General features: G+C 41.8%; 1 protein-coding gene across 7 annotated transcripts in view; it reads right to left on the reverse strand.

Moving 5' to 3' along the window:
• Positions 1 to 23,931, reverse strand: part of ADCY9 (adenylate cyclase 9) — a 129,331-nt gene that overhangs the window by 26,360 nt on the left and 79,040 nt on the right. For all 7 annotated transcript variants that reach the window (XR_008992332.1, XR_008992331.1, XR_008992330.1 and 4 more), the window contains 3 exons: positions 16,655 to 16,845; positions 4,814 to 4,918; positions 3,638 to 3,855 (listed from right to left, as the gene is read on the reverse strand). Coding sequence is in view for 2 of the 7 variants with exons in the window: in XM_036920445.2 (XP_036776340.1) it covers positions 3,638 to 3,855; positions 4,814 to 4,918; positions 16,655 to 16,845 (514 nt within the window). In the remaining 5 variants the exon portion in view is untranslated. The remainder of the gene's footprint in view (positions 1 to 3,637; positions 3,856 to 4,813; positions 4,919 to 16,654; positions 16,846 to 23,931) is intronic.

Raw genomic sequence — 23,931 nt, forward strand, 5'->3', positions numbered from 1 at the left:
ATTCAGAGTACTGACAGTAATTACCATTGTCAAAGCTAACAGGTTGTTAGCACAAACTTGTGTTATACTTAGTGTAATTGTGGTGTTTTTGTCACATATGCAGATTATGTGTGAAACCTGAAAAATGATAAAGCTCAATGATTTTAATAGCAGAGAAATCAAACCTGATTTACATGACACTTCCATTCTTTTATGGATTGCTAGCAAATAGTAGTACCCTTTTTTACTGCAGAAAATTACTATGAATTTAAGGGAATGTTAACATGATTTCAGATGGCAAACATAGCCATGAAGTATAGTCTCTCTTCCTCATACAATAATGCCTAGAGTTAAATCAGATAAAATAGGTCAAGTACCTGGCATGTGTCTGACACATAGTAGGGTTTACTATATGTACACTTTATGTACTATTTGTACATTATATGTACTATATGCTCGCTTCTTTGGAGCAGAGTAGACTCTCTCTCTTTGGGATAAGTGTATAATACCTTACTATGCACTCAGACTCAGAAGAAAGAAGACCCTGCCCCGTAACGCTGACTGGACCCCCACTGCCCCTTCCCCTCAGAAAGTGTGGACAGATGGAAAAGCAACAAAGCAGCTTTAAGGAGGATGTGCAGTGGCCACATTTTAGCAGTCAAGTGGCAGAATCCACGCTGCTCGAAGGTGCACAGTCCCTCTGAGATTAACACCGGGAGGCTCCACTTCTGGGAGTGGAGAGCAGCCCCTTCTGGACCAATTCTCTCTGATTATAGCAATAAACTCTGGACAAGATATAAAAATTCCTGGAAGACGGTGGTTAAAAAAACACTAGAGATGAACCAAAGCAGGTAATAAATGGAGGAGAGTCACACTAGGAAGGAGGGAACAGCGCCAGTTGGACTTCCATTTTTTTCCTTTTTCTTTTTCACCTGAAGACAACCATTAGTCAGCACCATGTGCAGGATGACTAAAACTCAGATAGAAAAGCCACAGTCTTACTGGCTTGGAAAACCAGAAAATAGAGTTTGGGGTACCGACAGATGGAAAATGAGACTGGACCTGCCAGAGAAAGGGAGGATCAGAGAAGCTGTGCCCCAAATTTTGCCTTTAAGCTCTGTTCAAATCTTTGGTTGACCCTTGGCATATGCATGTGCACAGCAGACTCCAAGCAGCCTAATTAAGGCTAAAGAACAGTGGCTGCCCACAGAATTTGGTGTTTGAGTTTAGATAAATTAACTGCCTGCTGAAACTAATACGAAATTGACACTCGTCAGAGGAATATAAAAGAATACAGAGTTTATAAGCATCATGCAGTGTGTACAACACAATCCAAAATTACTAGACATACAAAGAAACAGGAAAACAGGATCCAACCCAACAGAAAAATCAATCAATAGAGACCAACCTGAGATTACCAAGAGGGGAGAGTTAGTGGCTGGAGTTTACGACATCAGTGGATACATTACATGGGACCACTGTAGCATAATGAATGAGATGAAAGAGTGGACCTCTATACCTGTAAGATTTTGACATTAAAAGAAAACTGGTACAATATCAACTCTAAGAAGACTACAGAAATTTAAGTATGCCTATTTGTAAGTCCTAGAGCAGTCAATAAAAGAAAAATAATGTGAATAGGTATGGCTAAAAAGCTAATAAATATATTAAAATGGAATTAAAAGGCAAAGATGTTTAGAATGATTAAAAAAGCAATACAAGAGATGGCACTTCAAAGATAAAGACATAGGTAGAAATATATTTTAAAATGAAAAATGATATACCAGGCAAACATAAGAATAAGAAGGGCAGAGTGACTATATTAATATCAGATAAAGCAGTCTTGCAGACAAAGAGGATCTCTCTAGAGATGAAGGGGGACATTTCAAAATGACAAAGAACCAAATCACCAGGAATATGTAATACTTATAAATGTGTACATACCTAAAAAAGAGCTTCAAAATGCTTGAAACAATTATCAGAACTAAAGAGAGACACAAATCATTCCACAATCATAGTTGGAGATTTTAACATCTTTCTCTCAAAATTGGTAGAATAACAGACAAAGAAGTAAGTAAAGAGACAGAGGATCTGAACAATACTGCCACCCACCTGGACCTAACTGATGTTTATGGATCACAATATCCTAAAAATGTGGAATATACATTCTTTTCAAGTGCACATGGTATTTCACCAAAACAAACCATAAAGGTAAGGCCATAAATAAGTATCAATAAATGTAAAAGGGCTGAAATCCCATAGAATGTGTCTTTGACTCCAATGACATTAGATCAGACATTAATAACTAACATACCTAAATATTATTCTTCACTAAAAGGAGCCAAGGTTCTTTGGAGAAATGGCTGATTCCTGAGCTGGGGCATGGAAAATAGAAAATGAGCCTGGAACACTCTGTTGTACTAGAACAGAATGTAAAAAATTGCTCAAAACAAACAATGGACTCACTTCAGAAAGACACAGGACCCAGCCTGAAGGCTCCCATTGGCCAGATTCAGGACAACTGGAGCATCAGACTGTAATGAGAGCAGTGATGACTTATGTCCTGTTACATAAAACAGGACTTCATGAGTCCAGGTTGGTAACAGATGAAGTCATAAGTGGGAAGAGGCTGTTCTTTACAGACGAATGCCAAGTGCCAAATAAAAATGTGCAGTTGTGCTCAAGCAGGAAAATCACCACTTTGAACCATCATGACAAAGACTGTTTCAGGCAAGAATCATCAATGGAGAGTAAATCTAGCGAAGTCCGATGAGTAACGTTTACTTACATGGTCTTAAGTGTTTTCCCACAGACTCCTTATTAGTCACAAGGAGAAAACAATAACTATAGGTTGGAGACATCGGCAACACTTGCCTGGTTGATCAAAATTACTATCACTGATGAAGGACAAATGGGCACCTTGTGCCTCTGTATATGACACCTGAGAAGGACACATTATTTCTGTGTATCTGGCCAGAGCTGCATAGCCTGGATGTAATAATGAGAAAACATCATGCTAATCCAACTTCAGGAATATTTTATAAAAGAACAAGGTCTGCATTTAAAAAATGTATCAGTATCATATAAAGCAAAGAACAGATGAAGAACTATCCCAGATTTAAAAAGACTAAAGAGGCATGAAAAACAGCTAATGCAATACACAGTCCTGGACTGCACCCTATACTAAGGGACGTGCTATTGAGGACATATCAAACCAACTGACAGAACTGGAAAATGATTAGAGAAAATATTGTATCAATGTTACATTTCCTGCCTTTGGAAACATAACTGTGTTAAAAAAATCCTTCTTTTTTAGGAAATATAGTGTTAAGGGGTAAAGAGCATGATGTATCCAACTTACTGTCAAATGGTTCAGAAAAAAATAAAAGGTAAGTTTCAGATAGGAACAGAGAGAGGAGAATAAAGCAAACATAGAACATAGTAAAATGTTACATGCTGGTAAACTGGGAAAAACGTATAAAAGGGAATTCTTTGTATTATTATTCATGCAACTTTTCTGTAAGTTTCAAATTAGTTCAAAACCAAGTTCTAACTGACATTGGAAACTACTGACTAGCAATGGGTAAGGTAATTCAGGGAAAGGTAAATCTGCCTGCTTGCAAATCTTTCCTTCCAATGTGAGATGTAGTGCTCTTACCTGTCTTCTTTGATAACATCCACAAAATGGGCGTCTGTTTTCTCCCGGATGTTCTTGAATCTCAGTGGAAGGAGAGCTGACTGGTCCAAGCTCACACCTGCCCACCTTCCCTTTTCCTGTAGGATCTCACACAGGGACGTCTGACTGTTGGTGAGCTTCTCCTCTTGGGGAGGACTCAGGAGTCCGTTTTGGGTTTTGGAATTAGGCTCTCCAGAATTCTGCCCATGACAAGGGGGAAGCAGACACAGAGGTGAAGTGTGGGTGTGTGACAGCGCTATTCCACCTTGACCCCTCTGCCACACTGCAGTCCCACAGTGCACAGCACGTTTTGACCTATACCTTCAAATCTTGGTTCTAATCTGAATGCTCCATCTCTCCACTCATCTGCTTCTCCCCATGCCCCTATTTTGACAAATTGCACCTAGATGGGTTCAGGCAGCCAGGAAGGTGACATGGTAGGGAAAATGAGTGAGGAGGTGAAGAGAAGCCCAAGGGAAGAGTTGAGGCTCTTGGAGTTTGCTAACCACAGAATCTGCATTCCAGAGGGGATGGTTTGGAGGTAGGGGGAGGTGTGACGATGGATCTGGGGAAGTACACCCAGTGCCACACAATGTGGCTTAATAGAAGGGATGACGGCTGTGGACAACATGGGCTGAGCACAAGTCCATTGGCAGTTGGCGCACTCAGGCTTCCTTGGAGAGTCAGCCTTTATAATAAGCTTTCCTGAAAGGGCTCCCAGGTTTGGTCTGTCTTCTGCTTTCCACTCCAGTCCTGGCTTCTCTAAGGAGACTTCCCCTGCAGTCTCCTCACTGCAGGGCCTGTCTTCAGGATGCATCTCATCCTGAAAAATTCCCCTTTCCCTTTGCCCAAGCACATTCTGCCCTACATGGAGGCCAGTGCCTAGCCCACAAATCTTCCCCTAACTTCTCTAATCCACAGTCCTTAAACTCTTATGGCCTACCCAGCTTAGCATGTGCTTATTCTATTCACACAGGTTAGTTCTGATTCCCATCCCCTCTTTATTGGTCTATTCAAAACCTGAAGGACGAGAAGGTATGGCGTGGTGTCACTGAAGAGGAGTTATTCTCAGAGCTGAGGACTGATAAGACAGAAATGTCACCCAGGTGGATGCACCAGGGGAGGAACCAACAGGAACAACAGCCAAGAACTTGTTACCTTGGTGCTGTTTCTATGCTCCTCTTGACAGCCATTTTGAACTGCTCCTCCTTCTGCTCCAGCTTCCGATTTGGGAGCAAATGTGATTCCACATGAAGGGCAGGTCTACAAGAAAAACACAGCCCATAGGAACATGTCCAGAAAACATGACCACGATACATACCTAACCAAGTCCACTGCTGTTTCAACTGGATATCACACATAATGGCTGTGACCAAATGGAAGGCTTACTGAACCACACAAGGGGAAGTTAAAAACAAATTGGGCAAATGCAAATGGAAACACGTCCACACAAAGACCTGCACGTGAATGCTCACAGCTCAGTGTTACTACCTGTAACAGCCAAAAAGCAGAAACAACTCAAATGTCCATCATGGATAGATGGATCAACAAAATGTGTCAATCCCACAGAATAGCCTGCAGGATGGAATATTGAGTTGTCAAAAGGAATGAAGTGCTGATATATGCTACAACATGGATAACCCGTGAAAACATGACGCTAAATGAAAGAAGTCAGACACAAAAGGCCACAACATGATTCCATTTATATAGAAATGTCCAAAAGAGGCAAATTCATGGAGACAGAAAGGAGATTAGTGGTTTCTAGGGGTGATGGGAAATAAGGAATGGGGAGACATCTAATGGATGTGAGGTTTCTTTTGGAGTAATGAAAATGTTCTAAAATTTACTGTGGAGATGGCTGTACAACCTTGCAAATATTTACACTGTTGAGGGTAAAATTTATGGTATATAAATTATATCTCAATAGAGCTATTATTATTAAACAAACTGGCTGCTAATCTACACAAGAACTGAGACAAAGGTCTTGAGCTCTGTGTGATGGTGAGCTGATCTTACAGAGCAGGTTGAATAATTAGAGAGACATGTTTATGGACCTAGGAGTTCTTAGAAGCTTGCAGGAATTGACTAACTTAGAAAATAGGTGGGACTTAACACTTACAGGTAGAAGAAGAGCAAGGCTCCTGTTTTTCACAAACCAGAGGTCAAACCCCACCTCACTTACGTACTAGTTTGGAGATCCCTGTTAAAATCACTGGCCTCAGTTCTCTCATTTGTAAAATGAAAGTGGTAACACTTTTCTTGAAGATAGATGGGAAGGATTAAATGAATAATAATGAAGCTATCCTGGCATCATTCCTGGCCTTAATAAATTTACCATTATTATGGCTGTGATCCAGTAAACCAGGAGGTCATTGAGAAAGCAACTAACAGCTTCCAGTGGAGAACAAAAACTGCAGCAGGAGAGATTTATTAGGACTCAAAACCAATTTCCTAGCATAATAAGCATTGTTAAACATTGGAATACATTAAAGGAAGCTAGATACAATTCCAAAATTTAAAAATAAGTATCACTTCGTGCCTACGGGCAAGGATATGACTCAGACCACATCCTAAGTTAGATTTCAGACCTATCTGTATTAAATAAAAGAAATAAAGATTTTTACAGAGTTGTGTAATTTGGAAATCTGATGTAATGCATAAGTTTGAACATTTGTATTCATTCGAAAAATGAAAATATATATGCCAAAACAGCTGGCCAAATCATCAACCATCATGCCAGAGTAAACAGTAGTACCTACATAAAATTTCCTTGTTGTTCTTTAAATACTGTTAACAAGGGCAAGATGTTCTAACTGTTACAATGTACAATAAAACTTTTAAAGTACCTTGGTGTTGACTGACTGTTAAGATTCAAACGTGATCCCAGTGAGGACACTGACCTTCTAAAAGAACCCCAGCAACCCACTGCTTCCCAGGCAGAGCTCCCTCCCAGCCCCTCAGGGAGGAGGACAGTAAATGTGCCCGACTGACACGACCAGCAAGAGTCCTAAGGGTGCTTCCTACGGGGCTGAGAGTAAATGGCTGGTGGTAGTGGTGGAAGCTTTGCTCCTCTAGGGGAACACTGGCCTTTTTGGGGCCAACTGGCAGCCCCAGAGGAGGAGTGAATAGCTCGGTGCATGGGAATTCTAATCTGAGTCAAACCCTTAGGGCCCAGGGACTTGCACCAATCTCATAAAGATATAATAAAATTGTAAAAAGCTGTTTCTCCAGCCACTTTTTAAACATTAAGCCTAGAGAACTAGTATAACAGAGTGATTAAAGGCACTGGCCTTGAAACCAAACTCATGGACTGAATCCTGGTTCTAACACTTCGTAGGTATGGGAATCACTGAATCCCAGTTTTCCTCTTTTGTGAAATAGGAACGTATCTCCCTCTACTGACTTCCTAGAATACCGAATTTAGAAGGGTGATGAGGCCATACCCTAGCCCAGAGGGAGCAGAATTGTGATTGACTGCTGATGTCTGCCATGGGTAAGGGTTGGACGCATGGAAGCATGTATGCGTTTATCACACTCCGCTCCACACAGTGCCTGAAATGTTCACGAGTGCTCAATAAATGTTGGCACTTAATATTAAAATGCCTGGTCCCTGCTCTCTCTGGTTATGAAGACAGTGCATCTGGTGAGTTAATGTCTTTGATGGCAGAAGGACAGCCTTCCTTGGGAACTCTTGCGTCAGTTTGTTTCTAAGTATTTCTCTCTCTAGTACTTTAAGAATGAGTACTTGAGTAAGTACCATTGCTTCCTATGAGTCCCCAGTGGCACACTGGCTTTACACGTACAGGCACACCCTACTTTTTCAAAGTCTGCATTTTGCCACTTTGCTTTTATGAAAGACACACATTAGTACCTGTTTTTGCTAACAGAAAGATATCTGAAGAGGATTTTCGCTTTTACCAAAAAAAGGCAATAGGTAAAAATAGTACTCAGCGTTTGTTCTGCAGCACTGTCAGGCTCCTCCCTGGGGCCTCACTCAGTATCTCAACATCAAGCCAGCGCAGCTTTAAACTGTCACTGAGCATCTGTGTTTTTCTCGATTTCTTTTGTGCATCTGTTAACAAGATGTGTCCTAGTGTATCAGAAAACCTTTAAAAGAGATTATTTTTTGGGTCTGGGAACAACTCAAAGAGTTTTCTATGTAAGTTCATGTAAGTTGTTTCTTCACTTTACTCCATTTTGGCTTAGAAAAGATTTCATAGGAACACTCTGCTTTCAGATAGTGGGGAAAACCTGTATGAGATATTTTATGCATTTAGAATAAAAAATATGCATAGTAACTATCAAACCTACTGGACACCAGAGGGCACACACCATCTACAAAGGATTCCCTAGATACATATCAAGGCCACAAAGCTTCACTCATGGCACCTGTTCTCTGGAGATCTTGGCTGCAAAGGGGTTTGGAAGGCCAGTGGACACTGGACTGATGTCCAGGGCTAGTGGTCTTTACAGTTGGGTAACTCAAGGCTACATCCTTTGACAAAGACAGGCTCTGTGGCCTGTACCCTGCTGGGATAGCACTGCAGGTACAGAGGTAAGGTCTTGTGGACCACCCACAAAATGCCTCAGGGAGCAAAGGGCACAGACCCACACTGCAGAGCCCACGTGTTCACAACTCGTCTTGAGGACCACTCTCAGGGAGGTCTGTGGGCTCAATGAGGTCACATGTCAGGAAGTGGAGGCAGGACCCATGATCAGGAGTCCTAATGGACTGAACAGTGCTCACTGCTCACCCTGCATCCCCATGGCAGCTTTGACCCAGGCATGGAGCCCCAGGGGGCAGCAGGAGAACCAGCTAAGGACGGACTCCAGGTCTTCCTGTAGCAAGCCAGTCCCAGAAACTTGAAGCACATGGACCCAGCAGATCATTTCACTATGTTTTGAAAATGTGGATGTTTGTTGTTCTATTTCTTCCTCAGTTATTTTCCTTTTTGTGGGGGAAATTGTATTGATTAAAACTTCAAATCAAATGAAACCAAAAATCTTGGAGAAATCCATCTGCCATGATGGAGACATTCTTATGTCTCCATTCCCTTCCGATTAGTGGTTGAGAGCCCTTCTGCACCAGCATGCAATGAGGACGGGTTTGTTTCCCTGCTCCACCACCCAGAGCAATTTGCCAGCCCCTTTTTAATCTGGGTGAAGACATCTCACAAAATGGCTTTTGCCAAGCATGCAGGTACCTCTGTGAAATGTTTCTGGGCCCACTAAATGTCCATCTCTCCTCCTGCTGAGAAGCCCTCACCAGGAAGAGCATTTCAGACTTCAGGGAACTATCTGGGGTACCTTTCCACCTGGAAGGCATGTCTAAGCAAGCGACTGGCAGGAAGCAACGCTGGCAGGTACATTAGATAAAAAACGCTGTTATAACAAGAGCAGCTACTGATTTAGAAATGCGTCTGTGCTGAGGACATACCAATGCACAATAATCGGGTCTTTAGCCACGTGATGTCTGCAGTATGTGTACTCAATCTAATCAAGCCTCATAACTACCGCGAGGCAGGAGTGAGCACACAGGCTCATCAACAGCGGGAGTCAGGATGCAGGGCTCCTGGTCCCTGACCACTGGGCAGCCTCTCTCTGGCCTCCTTTCTCAGCATGACGGGGACCCAGCACCAATCCTAGCACTGTGATCTCCTGCACTGCACTCCCGTGAAGGGACCCAGGCTCCTGGTTTTTTTTTAAGCAGCACTACTGGCACAATGGCACAAGGGGAAGCTTCATCAAGACCAGGAAAGGTCCCCAAACAGAGGTCTCTGCAGGCCGAGAGGATGCTGGCTGTTGCCTGGGGAACTCGAGATCCCTTGGAGAATACCCAAGAACAAACTCTGCATTTTCCCAGATTATCTTTGCTCCTTTCTCCAGCATGGATGTGGGCTTTGGAGGGAAGATTATAGTTATTTCCCTAACACACTCTGGCACATTTGCATTTGCTTTTAACACATTTCAAGGTACACACCCTACGTTCTGTTCAGAATACACGGCACAGGGCTATAAAGAAGTTTTTCCTTCAAGGCTATTTCTCTTTACAAGATAAATCATTTTGAAGCCAACAGCTGTCCTTTTTCATAACATTCAAGAGAGGGGGCAGGAAAACCTCTTTTCTGAGAAATGAGAGGGAAACAACATGGCTTTGCCTATTTAGTCTGTGACTCTTTGGCAACTGTCCTGTGACCAGGAGAAGCATCCTTTGTCCCCAAACTTAAATCTCAGGTTGAATGTGGCAGCCAGGGACATGTGCCAGTGACATGCTAGGGACCTGTGCTAGAGACAGCAAATGCAACTGATGGGGGCCTGTTCCAGATTCTAAGCTCTTTGCCTATAGTCCTCATAAGCATCCATAGAGCCAACACTATGTTTAGCCCCAGTTTGCACATAAGGAAACTGAGGCAGAGAAAAGAAAGGACTTGCCCAGAGTCACACAGTTAGAAAATGCCAAGTAGAGTTTAAGCCCTGGACCTACCCATGCAGCTGACATCTCTAGGTGAACAGGAACCACAATACAACATGGGGCAGAAGTCACCCTGGCTACTACATGCCACTGGTGGGCCACCACATAATCATTTAAGCTAGCAAATTAGCACGGGCATGAATACTTCCAAATAGATGATTTCTGTTAACAAAATAAAAGACAGAAATAGAAGCAAAATATTAGAGAAAAAAAGAAGCAGTAGTTGTTACAGAAAAAGAAAGGCATTCCAGAAGCCTTAGAACATCAGACAGCCTGAGAATACTGGAGACACAACAAAAAAGAAACAAAACAAAACCTATACAAATCAGAAACAAGACTGCAAAGTCATGGAGTATAGGATCCTAAAACCCTGCTCAGACTCCTGAGTCCTGAATGACCACTGGGTCTAATGATTGAGACTGATAAGGCAAGAAGACTGTTACTAGGTTGTGGAAATATTCCATCAGGAAGTCAAAATAAGAAAGTATTTGTTATTTTGGGAAATTTCATTTATGTGCCATATTTTACTATCTGATGATGCCAATTAAATGATGCTGGACATATTTTCCCATTTCAGTTCTTACGTAATACATTACATAAATATAATAAATATATTTGTATTGCATAATTAAAGTAACATATTGTAAAAAATGTAATACATATATATATCAAAATTTTAATTTGGGAATAGTGTTAGATTTATGGGAGAGGGGGAAAGGCGGTTCAGAGAGTTCCCATGCCCACTGCCAGCTTCCCTAATGCTAGCAACTGGCAGTACCCACAGACAGCTCTCTAAGTAACCCCTGAACCCCAGTGCAGCACTAAACTACAGAACTACATGGGCTTCCCAGCGCTTCCCCAGATGTCCCTCCTCTGGTCAGACCCCGCACCCCATTTGGTTTGGCGTCTCCTCCACTCTGTGGCAGGTCCTCAGTCCTTCCCTGTCATCAATGACCTTGTCATTTTTGAAGTACCCTGGTCAGGTATTTTGTAGACAGCCCTTGAATTTGGATCTGCTTAACACTTTCTCATGAGTCAACTGAAGCTCAGGGTTTGGGAGAAGATTCCCACAGAGGTGATGCACCCCTAGCACATCCCATCGAGGGTCATGACACACTAGTCTTATTGACTGTGATGCTGAACTGCATCTGGTGAGGGGAGCCTGCCACATTCCTCCCGTTGAGCAACTGCTCTTCTCTTTATAATGAGAAGTATCTGGGGGGAGATGCTTGGAGGCCATGCAAATATTCTGTTTCTCCTTAAATTTTACGCACTAATTTTAGAGTTCACTGAGGGACCTGGCCCACAGTGTCATTACTCTGATGTTCTCACAGTGATTCTCTCTTCCTCTCATTCCTGCTACATCCGTTAGCTGGGATTTCTTTGTAAAGAGGAGTTGTCAGTGTATATGTGATGTGCTTTTTCCCAATTGAAGGAAACACATACATGACTAAAAATAGATAAAATGTGAAAAGTCCTTTTTTAAAAAAGTTACTTTACATCCACATTTTGGAGCCAGCAGACTATTATTTATTTGTTTTTATAACACCTTTATTGAGATACAATGCACATACCATGCAATTCAGCCATCTAAGAGTATATAGCTCAATGGTTCTTGGTATATTCACAGAATTGTCCAAACATCACCACTACCAATTCAGACCACCATTTATGATAAATACTAATTTAATGTCTGAACTATGTATAGAGATCTACCTTTTCCATTTCTACAATGAACTAAAAGGCCCTCTCTTTCTTAAACTGAGCCTACTGAGCCCATTTATAATGATGATTTTACATACAAATAACAAGGAGATAAAAAAAGTGACCATTCATTTAGAGCCATTAAAAAAGTCCCAGCACTGTCACAGACGGATGGTCCCCAGGGCTAGAGACCTCAAGGGAAAGTATAACTCTTTTAAAAACAAGACAGATCCTCTCTGAATTGCCTCCATGTGGATAAATCTACATCATTAGCCTCATTACTGACTGTAAACATGTAGAAACTCCCCATGAGCAGGGATCTGAATAATAGATTAAGTTCAAACTCACAAAGAGTACCCAGGCAGGTGTATTTCCAATAAAATTCTTCAGCAGTGAGCTAAGATAATTGCACAGCCCACATGGTTCACTGATAAGGACTGATGTGATAAAAAATCATCCACATCTTTGGTTTTCATTTCCTTATTCTTCATGAATATGTTAGACCAAGATTTTTGTCGGCCTATGTGGTCTCAATCCAACCATCACCCACTGCATCCGTGGTAATGAGCAGCAGATGTCCAACGCAGAGCTGAGGTCACACTACACAGGTCAAGGCCTCTGCTCTGATGGCATGTTTGTGACATAGTTCCATCCCCTACAGCAACAATCAGCTGCAATAATAAGCATCCATAGAGCTGACACTGAAGAGGACCCCCAAAGTCAGAACACATGGAGGAGTCAGGACCTCCTGAAAGATCATGATCCTTGCTGGCAAACTGGAACAGTGTCTCTGTCTCCTGCTGCCCGTCTTTACTCCTACCATGTCAACATCCACTTCTCCAAGTGGAGTGAATGAACACATCCTAAGCTTATACTCCAAACCTGGCATTCACGGCCATTACTTCAGCTAATCTTCAGCCTGAGAGACTGCCTCATTGACACTGCACCGTGGCTTAGAGCGATTAACAGACTTACTCATAGTCCCAAAGCCAAGGCTTTGAGAAGGAGCCTAGATTTTTAAGTTTTGTCCTTTCCATGGCACTAAATCTGCTCTCCGTGACACTGACACTGAGTCCTTGTCTCCTTTCCCAGCTCCCTTCTTGATTCCTCCTTCCCCAACCCCAAGCCCCAGAGAAATCTTTGGAAGGTCAATCTCAGAGAGCTGGGTGTCATGGTGCCGGTAGTCCCTTCTACCCCGATCCCCACCCCATTATGCAATGCCAGGGCCTTTCTAGTGAGAAACTTTCAAGGCCATTCACTCAAGAAGTCAAGGCTTTGGTGTGGGAAGCGTTCCCTTTGACCTCAGGGCCAAGCCCTTTTCCTTTGACAAGGAAACTACTGTTTCTTGGTGGGCCATCATAGATAGTACTCAGACTATTTTATGAAATGTGAGGTAAGAATTCTCCAGCTGTGGGCTGTGAGATAACTTACAGACACACAGGACGTATGTATTAGGAGTGAGAAAGAACTGCTTTATAGACATTATCTGGTTTTCTTTTGTTATACCCAGGCTTCTTAGTTCCATCCTTCTTAGTCTAGCTTGGCAGAGCTATAGCTCTCTGTGTGTCATTGAAGAATTAACTTAAGCCAAAAGAAAGTTGCGATTATCTACCACATGTGAGACACTGTGCTGGGCACTTGGGAAAGAATATAAGTTATTTAACACACAGGCCCTGCCTGCATGCAAGAGCCTATAGGAAGGCACAGAAGAAACCTAAATAAACACTGAAGGAGTTAGAGATGGGTCAGACAGCCTGTTTAGTTAGAGCAGCCATGGAAAATTGCAATGTAGCTGAAGGGCAAAAAGAAGAGTTTATAGGGAAAAAGGAAGTGATGAGCACAGCAGGGTAAGAGGAATAACAGGACCGAGATATGCATGGATTTATTTGAAGAACAGTTAGTGAACACCTTTTCTCTAATTTCTTGGTACTTGCATGAGACCTCTTCTAGAAGACAATCATTCCTCCAAAAGGTACAGCTTGAAAAAAAGAGATCTGTGGCCAAAAAGGCCTATGAATGTTGCATACCACATCCCTTTCTAGAAATCTACCAGTGCATATTAGCTACTAAAGGCTCTGAGAAGTCCTGCAGTGAAGAAACCCTTTCAGTGTTGTTTAACTCAGAATTTCCCAAATTTTCTTGACCACAGAACCCTTTTTCCATACTTGACACCTATTTCCAATCTAGGAAACCACTGCTCAAGGGAACATACTTTAGGAAACACTCCACAGGACTCTTCAACTAGGCAGGGCTTCTCATGCTGGGCAGGGGGCAGGGGGTAGAGGGAAACATGGGGTTAGCAACAGAAATACGCACAGGAGCAAGGTCTCCCCAGATGAGGCAATAGCAGCAGGAATCTCCTGCCGACAGGAAGTGTCAGTGAAGGGCTGGAACAGCCAGGCTGTGATCCCAGCTAATCAGAAAAGCTACCTTAGTGCAGATAACATAAGGCAACAGACCAAGAACACATGTGTGAGGCACTGATGGACTTACAGGAGAAATCCACCCAAAGAGCCTATGAGCAAGCAACTGGCATCCTACATTTTCATTGTTCAAATACTAGAGGGAAAGACTTATATGTCAGATTTTAATCTATATAATCCTGAAAGCAGACCTCAGTTTTCTGCCTTTCAAGTTCAGGACGCTAGTTCATAATGATTCACTCAGTTACCCAGTGCTTATGATTTCCAAGGCAGTCATGGATACCTGCTCTCACCCGACCCTCATGCCAGGAGCTCAAGGCAGAGGGGGCAGGACTGTGGGAAGGGCTTCAGACTGCAGACTAGGGCTTCTCTCTTCATATTCTCTCCATTCCAGCTGGGAGTCCAAGTGATTCTCACTTTCAGGAATGGCCCTTGTCTCTGATGTCCTATTTTGCCCCCAACACCAACACTATCAAAATACCCCGGAAACCACACTTCAAGATCTAATTCATCTTCCCCTTCTTTTTTTCTTTCTCAAATTCCTTTTGACAAACACGATCAACTTAAAAGAGACTGCAAGATTTTTGAAAACGTTCAGTGATTATTTGGAAAGCTTATACATGGAAATAGAATATGCTGAATAGTTTTTGTCCATCTATTTAAAAATATGATTGTAAATATATATATAAAACTAAAACAAGAAATGTTCTTCCAGGGTGAGAGAAAACCTTCTTATGGCAATTTAGCACAGAGCCACTGTCACTGAAATCAGACATACATGGTGAAGTCAGCAGTTGTGCTCTCTAATGGGTAGGGACACACACATAAAAACTAAAATGGGAGACAGACATAACAAATCATTCATTTCTGGCTTAGAGCTCTATTCCTCTACTTAAATACAGCTCCATTTAAAGCCTGGAAAAAATAATTCTTCCCCAAATAATGACATGGTATTTGGAAAGTCACGTTTTGGGACCCCTCCCCACCACACTTCTTCCCTAACCATGTCAGCGACACTCTGTGACGTGAGAGCTCCTCTTTCTGATGCTGCAAAATGGCAGCCCAAGCAAAGAGGCTGTTTCGAAAGTGGGCAAGCTTAAGGAAATTTCAGGGACATCAGCTGTTACACATGGGCCAAATGGTTCGGGGAAGACAATCGAAGGCCCTAACCCCACTGGTTCTCAACCAGGAGTGATTTCACTCTCCTGTGCCCCCCAGGGGACACTGGGCAATGTCTAGAGGCATGCCTGGTTGTCACAATGGGAGGAGAGGGTGCTGCTGGCATCTAGCAAGTGGAGGTCAGGTATACTGCTTAACATCCCACAGGGCCCGGGCTGGTCCCCTGACAAGAGTCACCTGGCCCAAAATGCCGATGTGCTTTGGTGAGGAAACCCTGAACTAAATCAACAAGGCACACAATGAAAATGATGTATGAGTGCTGTCAATCACTCTGACACAATAATTACACAAAGTGACAGGATGAAAGGTACTGCAGATTCTGACACAGTGACATATCTGGATACCTGAGCTGGTTGCCACATTATGATGCCTGTCAAGCTTAAATACCAACACGGCCTTCAAATCTGTTAATGAATGCAGGTAAGAAGTAACATATTGGATTAAAGCTACAACAATACACCACTGCCCTGATTGATATATTATTTTACTGTTTAAGAGCACAAAGCAGTGAGGTGGGACTGTTGTAACTGTCTCTCTCATTTTTTAAAGAATAGAAACAGCAAATATTTAAACTGCAAAAATAAACACAAGATACCAGTAAGAGAACAAAATCAAATATGAGAACTGAGGAGCAGCTCTTAACTAGAGTGATATCATATGCGAGGTCCATTGTGTTAATCCCGTGGTGGTTCATCATGACAGACAGGGCACTTGGAGATAGCTGCCAAGAGGTCTCTGTCCCCACAATGAGATGCTATAATGTTCCTGGCAAGACTGCATCTAGTCAGTGAGCTACATCACAAGACTCACACCAACAAAATTTAAAATAGTCATAAAGAACTTCATTACAGGAGATGTAGGAGTCCTTGAGGAAGTAGTCTCTGAATTAAGATACAAACTACCTCTCCAAGCAAGATTCGAGGAGAAACACCTGTTTTCATTTATTGTTTGCTTTTAGAAATCCCAAAAGGCATCACAGGTCGGAGAAAATGGTAACTCAAGTGAGAAGTAACTTTATGTAGTGTAGAAAGAAAATGAAGGAACATAATATGTCCAAAAAGCAAAAATGTAAAATGTTGCTAAATTTATACTAGATTTAAAAATCATAAAAACCAAATTGAGGGGCATTCCAAGTTTTCTGCTACAAACCTGCTGTTTATTATTTCATGTGTTCTACTGCAGAATTAATATAAAGTTTTAGAAGTAGGAAAAAAAACTAACCTTTAAGTTATCAAAGGTTTTGACAGTCTGCGCCAAGTCACTGACACTCCCTGGTGATGCTGTCCCCTGTCCCCTAGGGCCTGAGGACACCCGTGAGCCGTCAATGACCTCAAAGCCAGAAAGCAAGGCCTCTGAACAGCTGCAATGAGACTCCTTCGCTCTCTGACCCGCTATCAGGTATGTCTTCAAACCTATGGATAAAAATTACAATCAGCACAGATTGAAACCACCGGTGGATGAAATGCAGCTCAGTCTTGCTCTCTACGCAGGACATGCTCCTGAAAAGTTGAGAGTAAAGTGAAAATGTGAATGTCATATTTTACTGACTTCTATGATATTTACAGAGACATGCAGCCTTTGGGAAAACATTTGCCTCCAAGACACACCATTTACTCACATTATGAATGATGGTTGCATGTTTTACCTTTGGGGGCTGAAATGAGATTTAAAAAGTTCCTCCATGGAAGGGTCAATGACCTCTTTGTGCAGCAGCAGGGCAGACTGATGGTCGATCCTATGCATTCCTTGGGTTTATTTAGGGCAGTCCAGAACACAGCCCACTTTAGCCATGTCAGGGATTGCAAAACTACCATGGGAAGTGGGACCATCATGTGCACCAACTGGGGTAATTAATACCTCCCTTGATTCAGATTATCAATTTTCTATTGGATCCAAATACAGCAAGAACATTCAGCTTTTCTCAAGCTGGCAGTTACATGAATTTTACTTTCACAAAATCATCATTTAAAAAAGTTCATTAAACAGACAATTAACCTACATCTTTACATTTCACATCAAAGGCTGAATTAACACACTAACATACGCTACACTGTTAAGTAGCTGTAACAGGCAGGTAGGTCCCTGCTCTGGGTATTCAGAACCTATCTGCTGGGAAAATAATGAGCAGCTTTTCTAGATAAGACTCAAGAAGTTTCTGGAAAAGAAGCAAACCTCATTTAAGGAAATGAACTATTAGTCCATACTGGAATTTAACCAGACTGAAATTTATTGAAGGGAGTGACAATGTAATTTATCCAATAAACATTTATTTTAGGGCACGCATACGCTACACAGGAATATAACATCAAGAACAAAGCTGGGTCCCTGTCTTGCAGAGTTTAAGCTCTACCACAGGTGGTAATGCAAAGCCATCACAGAAAGACTCAATCAAGAGGTGATCTGTCATTACAATTAGCACACATAATGTGGGGGGGGGGCACGGGGAAGGCAGTATAACACAGAGAAGACAAGTAGTGATTCTATAGCATCTTATTACACTGATGGACAGTGACTGTAATTGGGTATGTGGTGGGGACTTGATAATGGGGGGAGTCTAGTAACCATAATGTTGCTCATGTAATTGTAGATGAATGATACCAAAAAAAAAAAAAAAAAAGAAGAGAGAGGTGATCTGTCTACACTGCTGACCCACACAGTTTCTTACATTCAGTACACAGTAAATGTTTTAAAGTTAATTAATCAAATACACTAGGGGCTACTTAATCTTTAGTCATTCTACAATTACACCATTTCATTATTTATTATTTCTTTATTTCCTCTCCTCATAAAAAAAACTAGATGGTGAGGGGCAGAGCCAAGATGGCGGCGTGAGTAGAGCAGTGGAAATCTCCTCCCAAAACTATATATATTTTGGAAAATACAACAAACGCAACTATCCCTAAAAGAGAGACCAGAAGACACAGGACAACAGCCAGACCACATCCACACCTGCGAGAACCCAGCGCCTTGTGAAGGGGGTAAGATACCAGCCGTGGCCCGGAGGGACCCAAGCACCCCTCACCCCAGCTCCCGGCAGGAGGAGAGGAGTCAGAGCGGGGAGGGAGAGGGAGCCCAGGACTGCTAAATGCCTAGCCCCAGCCATCCGCACCGGAGTGCAGACACAGTGCGTGGGGTGCTGGAAACTAGGGAAACAGGACAGTAAGACCTGTGAGTGGGTCCCCACAGCCAGCGCCCCTGGGACAAAAGAAAGGCAAGTGCCCTTTGAAAATCTTAAAGGGACAGGGGCCTCACAGCTGGACAGAAGTGCCCTGGCGCAATCAGCCCAGTAACTGGGAATCCCGGGGAACTCCAGATGCCCCAACCCCCTGGGCGGCAGTGCAGCTCAGAGGCCCCTCACAGTGATAAACAGCCTCCTGCCCATTCCCCCTCTGGCGCCACTCCGCCATAGCGGCAGAGGCCACGTCCACAGCAACTGGGCAGAGCTTCCTCCACAGCGGACGGGCAAGAATCAGACACCCCTCTGCAAACAGCTGCACAGCACAGGCCGCTAGGGGTTGCTGTTCTTCCAGGAGAGGAAGGCCACACCCCAGCAAGAAGGGACGTTATCCCAGCCGACACACGCACCAGCTCCCCACAACTACCTCTATCGCCATGAAAAGGCAGAAGAATTTGATAGAGACCAGACTAACCCAGACATCCCCCCCTGAGAAGGAATCTGGAGAGACAGACCTAACCAATCTCCCTGAAAAAGAATTCAAAATAAAGGTCATAACCATGCTGATGGATCTTCAAAGAAATATGCAAGAGCTAAGGGATGAAGTCCGGAAGGAGATTACAGAAATGAAACAATCTCTGGAAGGACTTAAGAGCAGACTGGATGAGGTGCAAGGGGCCACTAATGGAATAGAAACCAGAGAACAGGAATGCAGAGAAGCTGATGCAGAGAGAGATAAAAGGATCTCCAGGAATGAAACAATATTAAGAGAACTGTGTGACCAATCCAAAAGGAACAATATCCGTATTATAGGGGTACCAGAAGAAGAAGAAGAAGAGAGAAAAAGGGACAGAAAGTGTATCTGAAGAAATAAATGCTGAAAACTTCTCCAAACTGGGGGAGGAAATAATCACTCAGACAATGGAAGTACACAGAACTCCCAACAGAAGGGACCCAAGGAAGACAACACCAAGACACCTAATAATTAAAATGGCAAAGATCAAGGACAAGGACAGAGTTTTAAAGGCAGCTAGAGAGAGGAAAAAGGTCACCTACAAAGGAAAACCCATCAGGCTATCATCAGACTTCTCAACAGAAACCTTACAGGCCAGAAGAGAATGGCATGATATATTTAATGCAATGAAACAGAAGGGCCTTGAGCCAAGAATACTGTATCCAGCACGATTATCATTTAAATATGAAGGAGGGATTAAACAATTCCCAGACAAGCAAAAGTTGAGGGAATTTGCCTCCCACAAACCACCTCTACAGGGTATTTTAGAGGGACTGCTCTAGATGGGAGCAGTCCTAAGGCTAAATAGATGTCACGAGAGAAAATAAAAACACAGAAAGAAAGCAGACCAACCAAATACTAAGGCAAAAAATAAAATCAACTACCCACAAAAGCAGTCAAAGCAAACACAAAAGAGCACAGAATAAAACAACTAACATATAAAGAATGGAGGAGGAGGAATATGAAGGGAGAGAAATAAAGAATCACCAGACAGTGTTTATAATAGCTCAAAAAGTGAGTTAAGTTAGACAGTAAGATACTAAAGAAGCTAACCTTGAACCTTTGGTAACCATGAATCTAAAACCTGCAATGGCAATCAGTACATATCTTTCAATAATCACCCTAAATGTAAATGGACTGAATGCACCAATCAAAAGACACAGAGTAATAGAATGGATAAAAAAGCAAGACCCATCTATATGCTGCTTACAAGAGACTCACCTCAAGCCCAAAGACATGCACAGACTAAAAGTCAAGGGTTGGAAAAAGATATTTCATGCAAACAACAGGGAGAAAAAAGCAGGTGTTGCAGTACTTGTATCAGACAAAGTAGACTTCAAAACAAAGAAAGTAACAAGAGATAAAGAAGGACATTACATAATGATAAAGGGCTCAGTCCAACAAGAGGATATAACCATTATAAATATATATATACCCAACACAGGAGCACCAGCATATGTGAAACAAATACTAACAGAACTGAAGGAGGAAAGAGAATGCAATGCATTCATTTTAGGAGACTTCAACATGCCACTCACTCCAAAGGACAGATCCACTGGGCAGAAAATAAGTAAGGACATGGAAGCACTGAACAACACACTAGAACAGATGGACCTAACAGACATCTATAGAACTCTACATCCAAAAGCAACAGGATACATATTCTTCTCAAGTGCATATGGAACATTCTCCAGAATAGACCACATACTAGGCCACAAAAAAGAGCCTCAGTAAATTAGAAAAGATTGAAATCCTACCAACCAACTTTTCAGACCACAAAGGTATAAAACTAGAAATAAATTGTACAAAGAAAGCAAAAAGGCTCACAAACACATGGAGGCTTAACAACATGCTCCTAAATAATCAATGGATCAACGACCAAATTAAAATAGAGATCCAGCAATATATGGAAACAAATTACAACAACAACACAAAGCCCCAACTTCTGTGGGACGCAGCGAAAGCAGTCTTAAAAGGAAAGTATACAGCAATCCAGGCATACTTAAAGAAGGAAGAACAATCCCAAATGACTAGTCTAACATTGCAATTATCAAAATTGTAAAAAGAAGAACAAATGAGGCCTAAAGTCAGCAGAAGGAGGGACATAATAAAGATCAGAGAAGAAATTAATAAAATTGAGAACAATAAAACAATAGAAAAAATCAATGAAACCAAGAGCTGGTTCTTTGAGAAAATAAACAAAATAGATAAGCCTCTAGCCAAACTTATTAAGAGAAAAAGCGAGTCAACACACATCAACAGAATCAGAAACGAGAAAGGAAAAATCATGATGGACCCCACAGAAATACAAAGAATTATTAGAGAATACTATGAAAATCTATATGCTAACAAGCTGGGAAACCTAAGAGAAATGGACAACTTCCTATGAAAATACAACCTTCTAAGACTGACCAAGGAAGAAACACAAAAATTAAACAAACCAATTACAAGCAAAGAAATTGAAGCGGTAATCAAAAAACTACCTAAGAACAAAACCCCCGGGCCAGATGGATTTACCTCGGAATTTTATCAGATATACAGAGAAGACATAATACCCATTCTCCTTAAAGTTTTCCAAAATATAGAAGAGGAGGGAATACTCCCAAACTCATTCTATGAAGCCAACGTCACCCTAATACCGAAACCAGGCAAAGATCCCACCAAAAAATAAAAGTACAGACCAATAGCCCTGATGAACGTAGATGCAAAGATACTCATCAAAATATTAGCAAACCGAATTCAAAAATATATCAAAAGGCTCATACACCATGACCAAGTGGGATTCATCCCAGGGATGCAAGGATGGTACAACATTCGAAAATCCATCAACATCATCCACCACATAAACAAAAAGAAGGACAAAAACCACGTGATCATCTCCATAGATGCTGAAAAAGCATTCGACAAAATTCAACATCCATTCATGATAAAAACTCTCAACAAAATGGGCATAGAGGGCAAGTACCTCAACATAATAAAGGCCATATATGATAAACCCACAGCTAACATCATACTGACCAGCAAGAAGCTGAAAGCTTTTCCTCTGAGATCGGGAACAAGACAGGGATGCCCACTCTCCCCACTGTTATTTAACATAGTACAGGAGGTCCTAGCCACGGCAATTAGACAAAACAAAGAAATACTAGGAATCCAGATTGGTAAAGAGGAAGTTAACTGTCACTATTTGCAGATGACATGATATTGTACATAAAAAACCCTAAAGACTCCACTCCAAAAATACTAGAACTGATATAGGAATACAGCAAAGTTGTAGGATACAAAATTAACAAACAGAAATCTGTGGCTTCCCTATACACTAACAATGAACCAACAGAAAGAGAAATCAGGAAAACAATTCCATTCACAACTGCATCAAAAAGAATAAAATACCTAGGAATAAACCTAACCAAGGAAGTGAAAGACCTATACCCTGAAAACTATAAGACACTCAAGAGAAATTAAAGAGGGCACTAACAAATGGAAACTCATCCCATGCTCCTGGCTAGGAAGAATTAATATTGTTAAAATGGCCATCCTGCCCAAAGCAATATACAGATTTGATGCAATCCCTATCAAATTACCAACAGCATTCTTCAACAAACTGGAACAAATAGTTCAAAAATTCATATGGAAACACCAAAGACAATAGGCAAAGCAATCCTGAGAAGGAAGAATAAAGTGGGGGGGATCTCGCTCCCCAACTTCAAGCTCTACTACAAAGCCATAGTAATCAAGACAATTTGGTACTGGCACAAGAACAGAGCCACAGACCAGTGGAACAGATTAGAGACTCCAGACATTAACCCAACCATATATGGTCAATTAATATATGAGAAAGGAACCACGGACATACAATGGGGAAATGACAGCCTCTTCAACAGCTGGTGCTGGCAAAACTGGACAGCTACATGTAAGAGAATGAAACTGGATCACTGTCTAACCCCATACACAAAAGTAAATTAGAATTGGATCAAATACCTAAATGTAAGTCATGAAACCATAAAACTCATAAAGAAAACATAGGCAAAAATCTCTTGGACATAAACATGAGTGATTTCTTCATGAACATATCTCCCCGGGCAAAGGAAACAAAAGCAAAATGAACAAGTGGGACTATATCAAGCTGAAAAGCTTCTGTACAGCAAAGGACACCATCAATAGAACAAAAAGGTACCTACAGTATGGGAGAATATATTCATAAATGACAGATCCAATAAAGGGTTGACATCCAAAATACATAAAGAGCTCATGCACCTCAACAAACAAAAAGCAAATAATCCAATTAAAAAATAGAGGAGCTGATCAGACAATTCTCCAAAGAAGAAATTCAGATGGCCAACAGACACATGAAAAGATGCTCCACATCGCTAGTCATCAGAGAAATGCAAATTAAAACCACAATGAGATATCACCTCACACCAGTAAGGATGGCTACCATCCAAATGACAAACAAAAACAAATGTTGGCGAGATTGTGGAGAAAGGGGAACCCTCCTACACTGCTGGTGGGAATGTAAATTAGTTCAACCACTATGGAAAGCAGTATGGAGGTTCCTCAAAAAGCTCAAAATAGAAATACCATTTGACCCAGGAATTCCACTTCTAGGAATTTACCCTAAGAATGCAGCAGCCCAGTTTGAAAAATACAGATGCACCCCTACGTTTATCACAGCACTATTTACAACAGTCAAGAAATGGAAGCAACCTAAGTGTCCATCAGTAGATGAATGGATAAAGAAGATGTGGTACATATACACAATGGAATATTATTCAGCCATAAGAAGAAAACAAATCCTACCATTTGCAACAA

The sequence above is a fragment of the Manis pentadactyla genome, chromosome 10, assembly GCF_030020395.1.
Source record: "Manis pentadactyla isolate mManPen7 chromosome 10, mManPen7.hap1, whole genome shotgun sequence".
In the NCBI taxonomy this organism is placed as follows: domain Eukaryota; kingdom Metazoa; phylum Chordata; class Mammalia; order Pholidota; family Manidae; genus Manis; species Manis pentadactyla.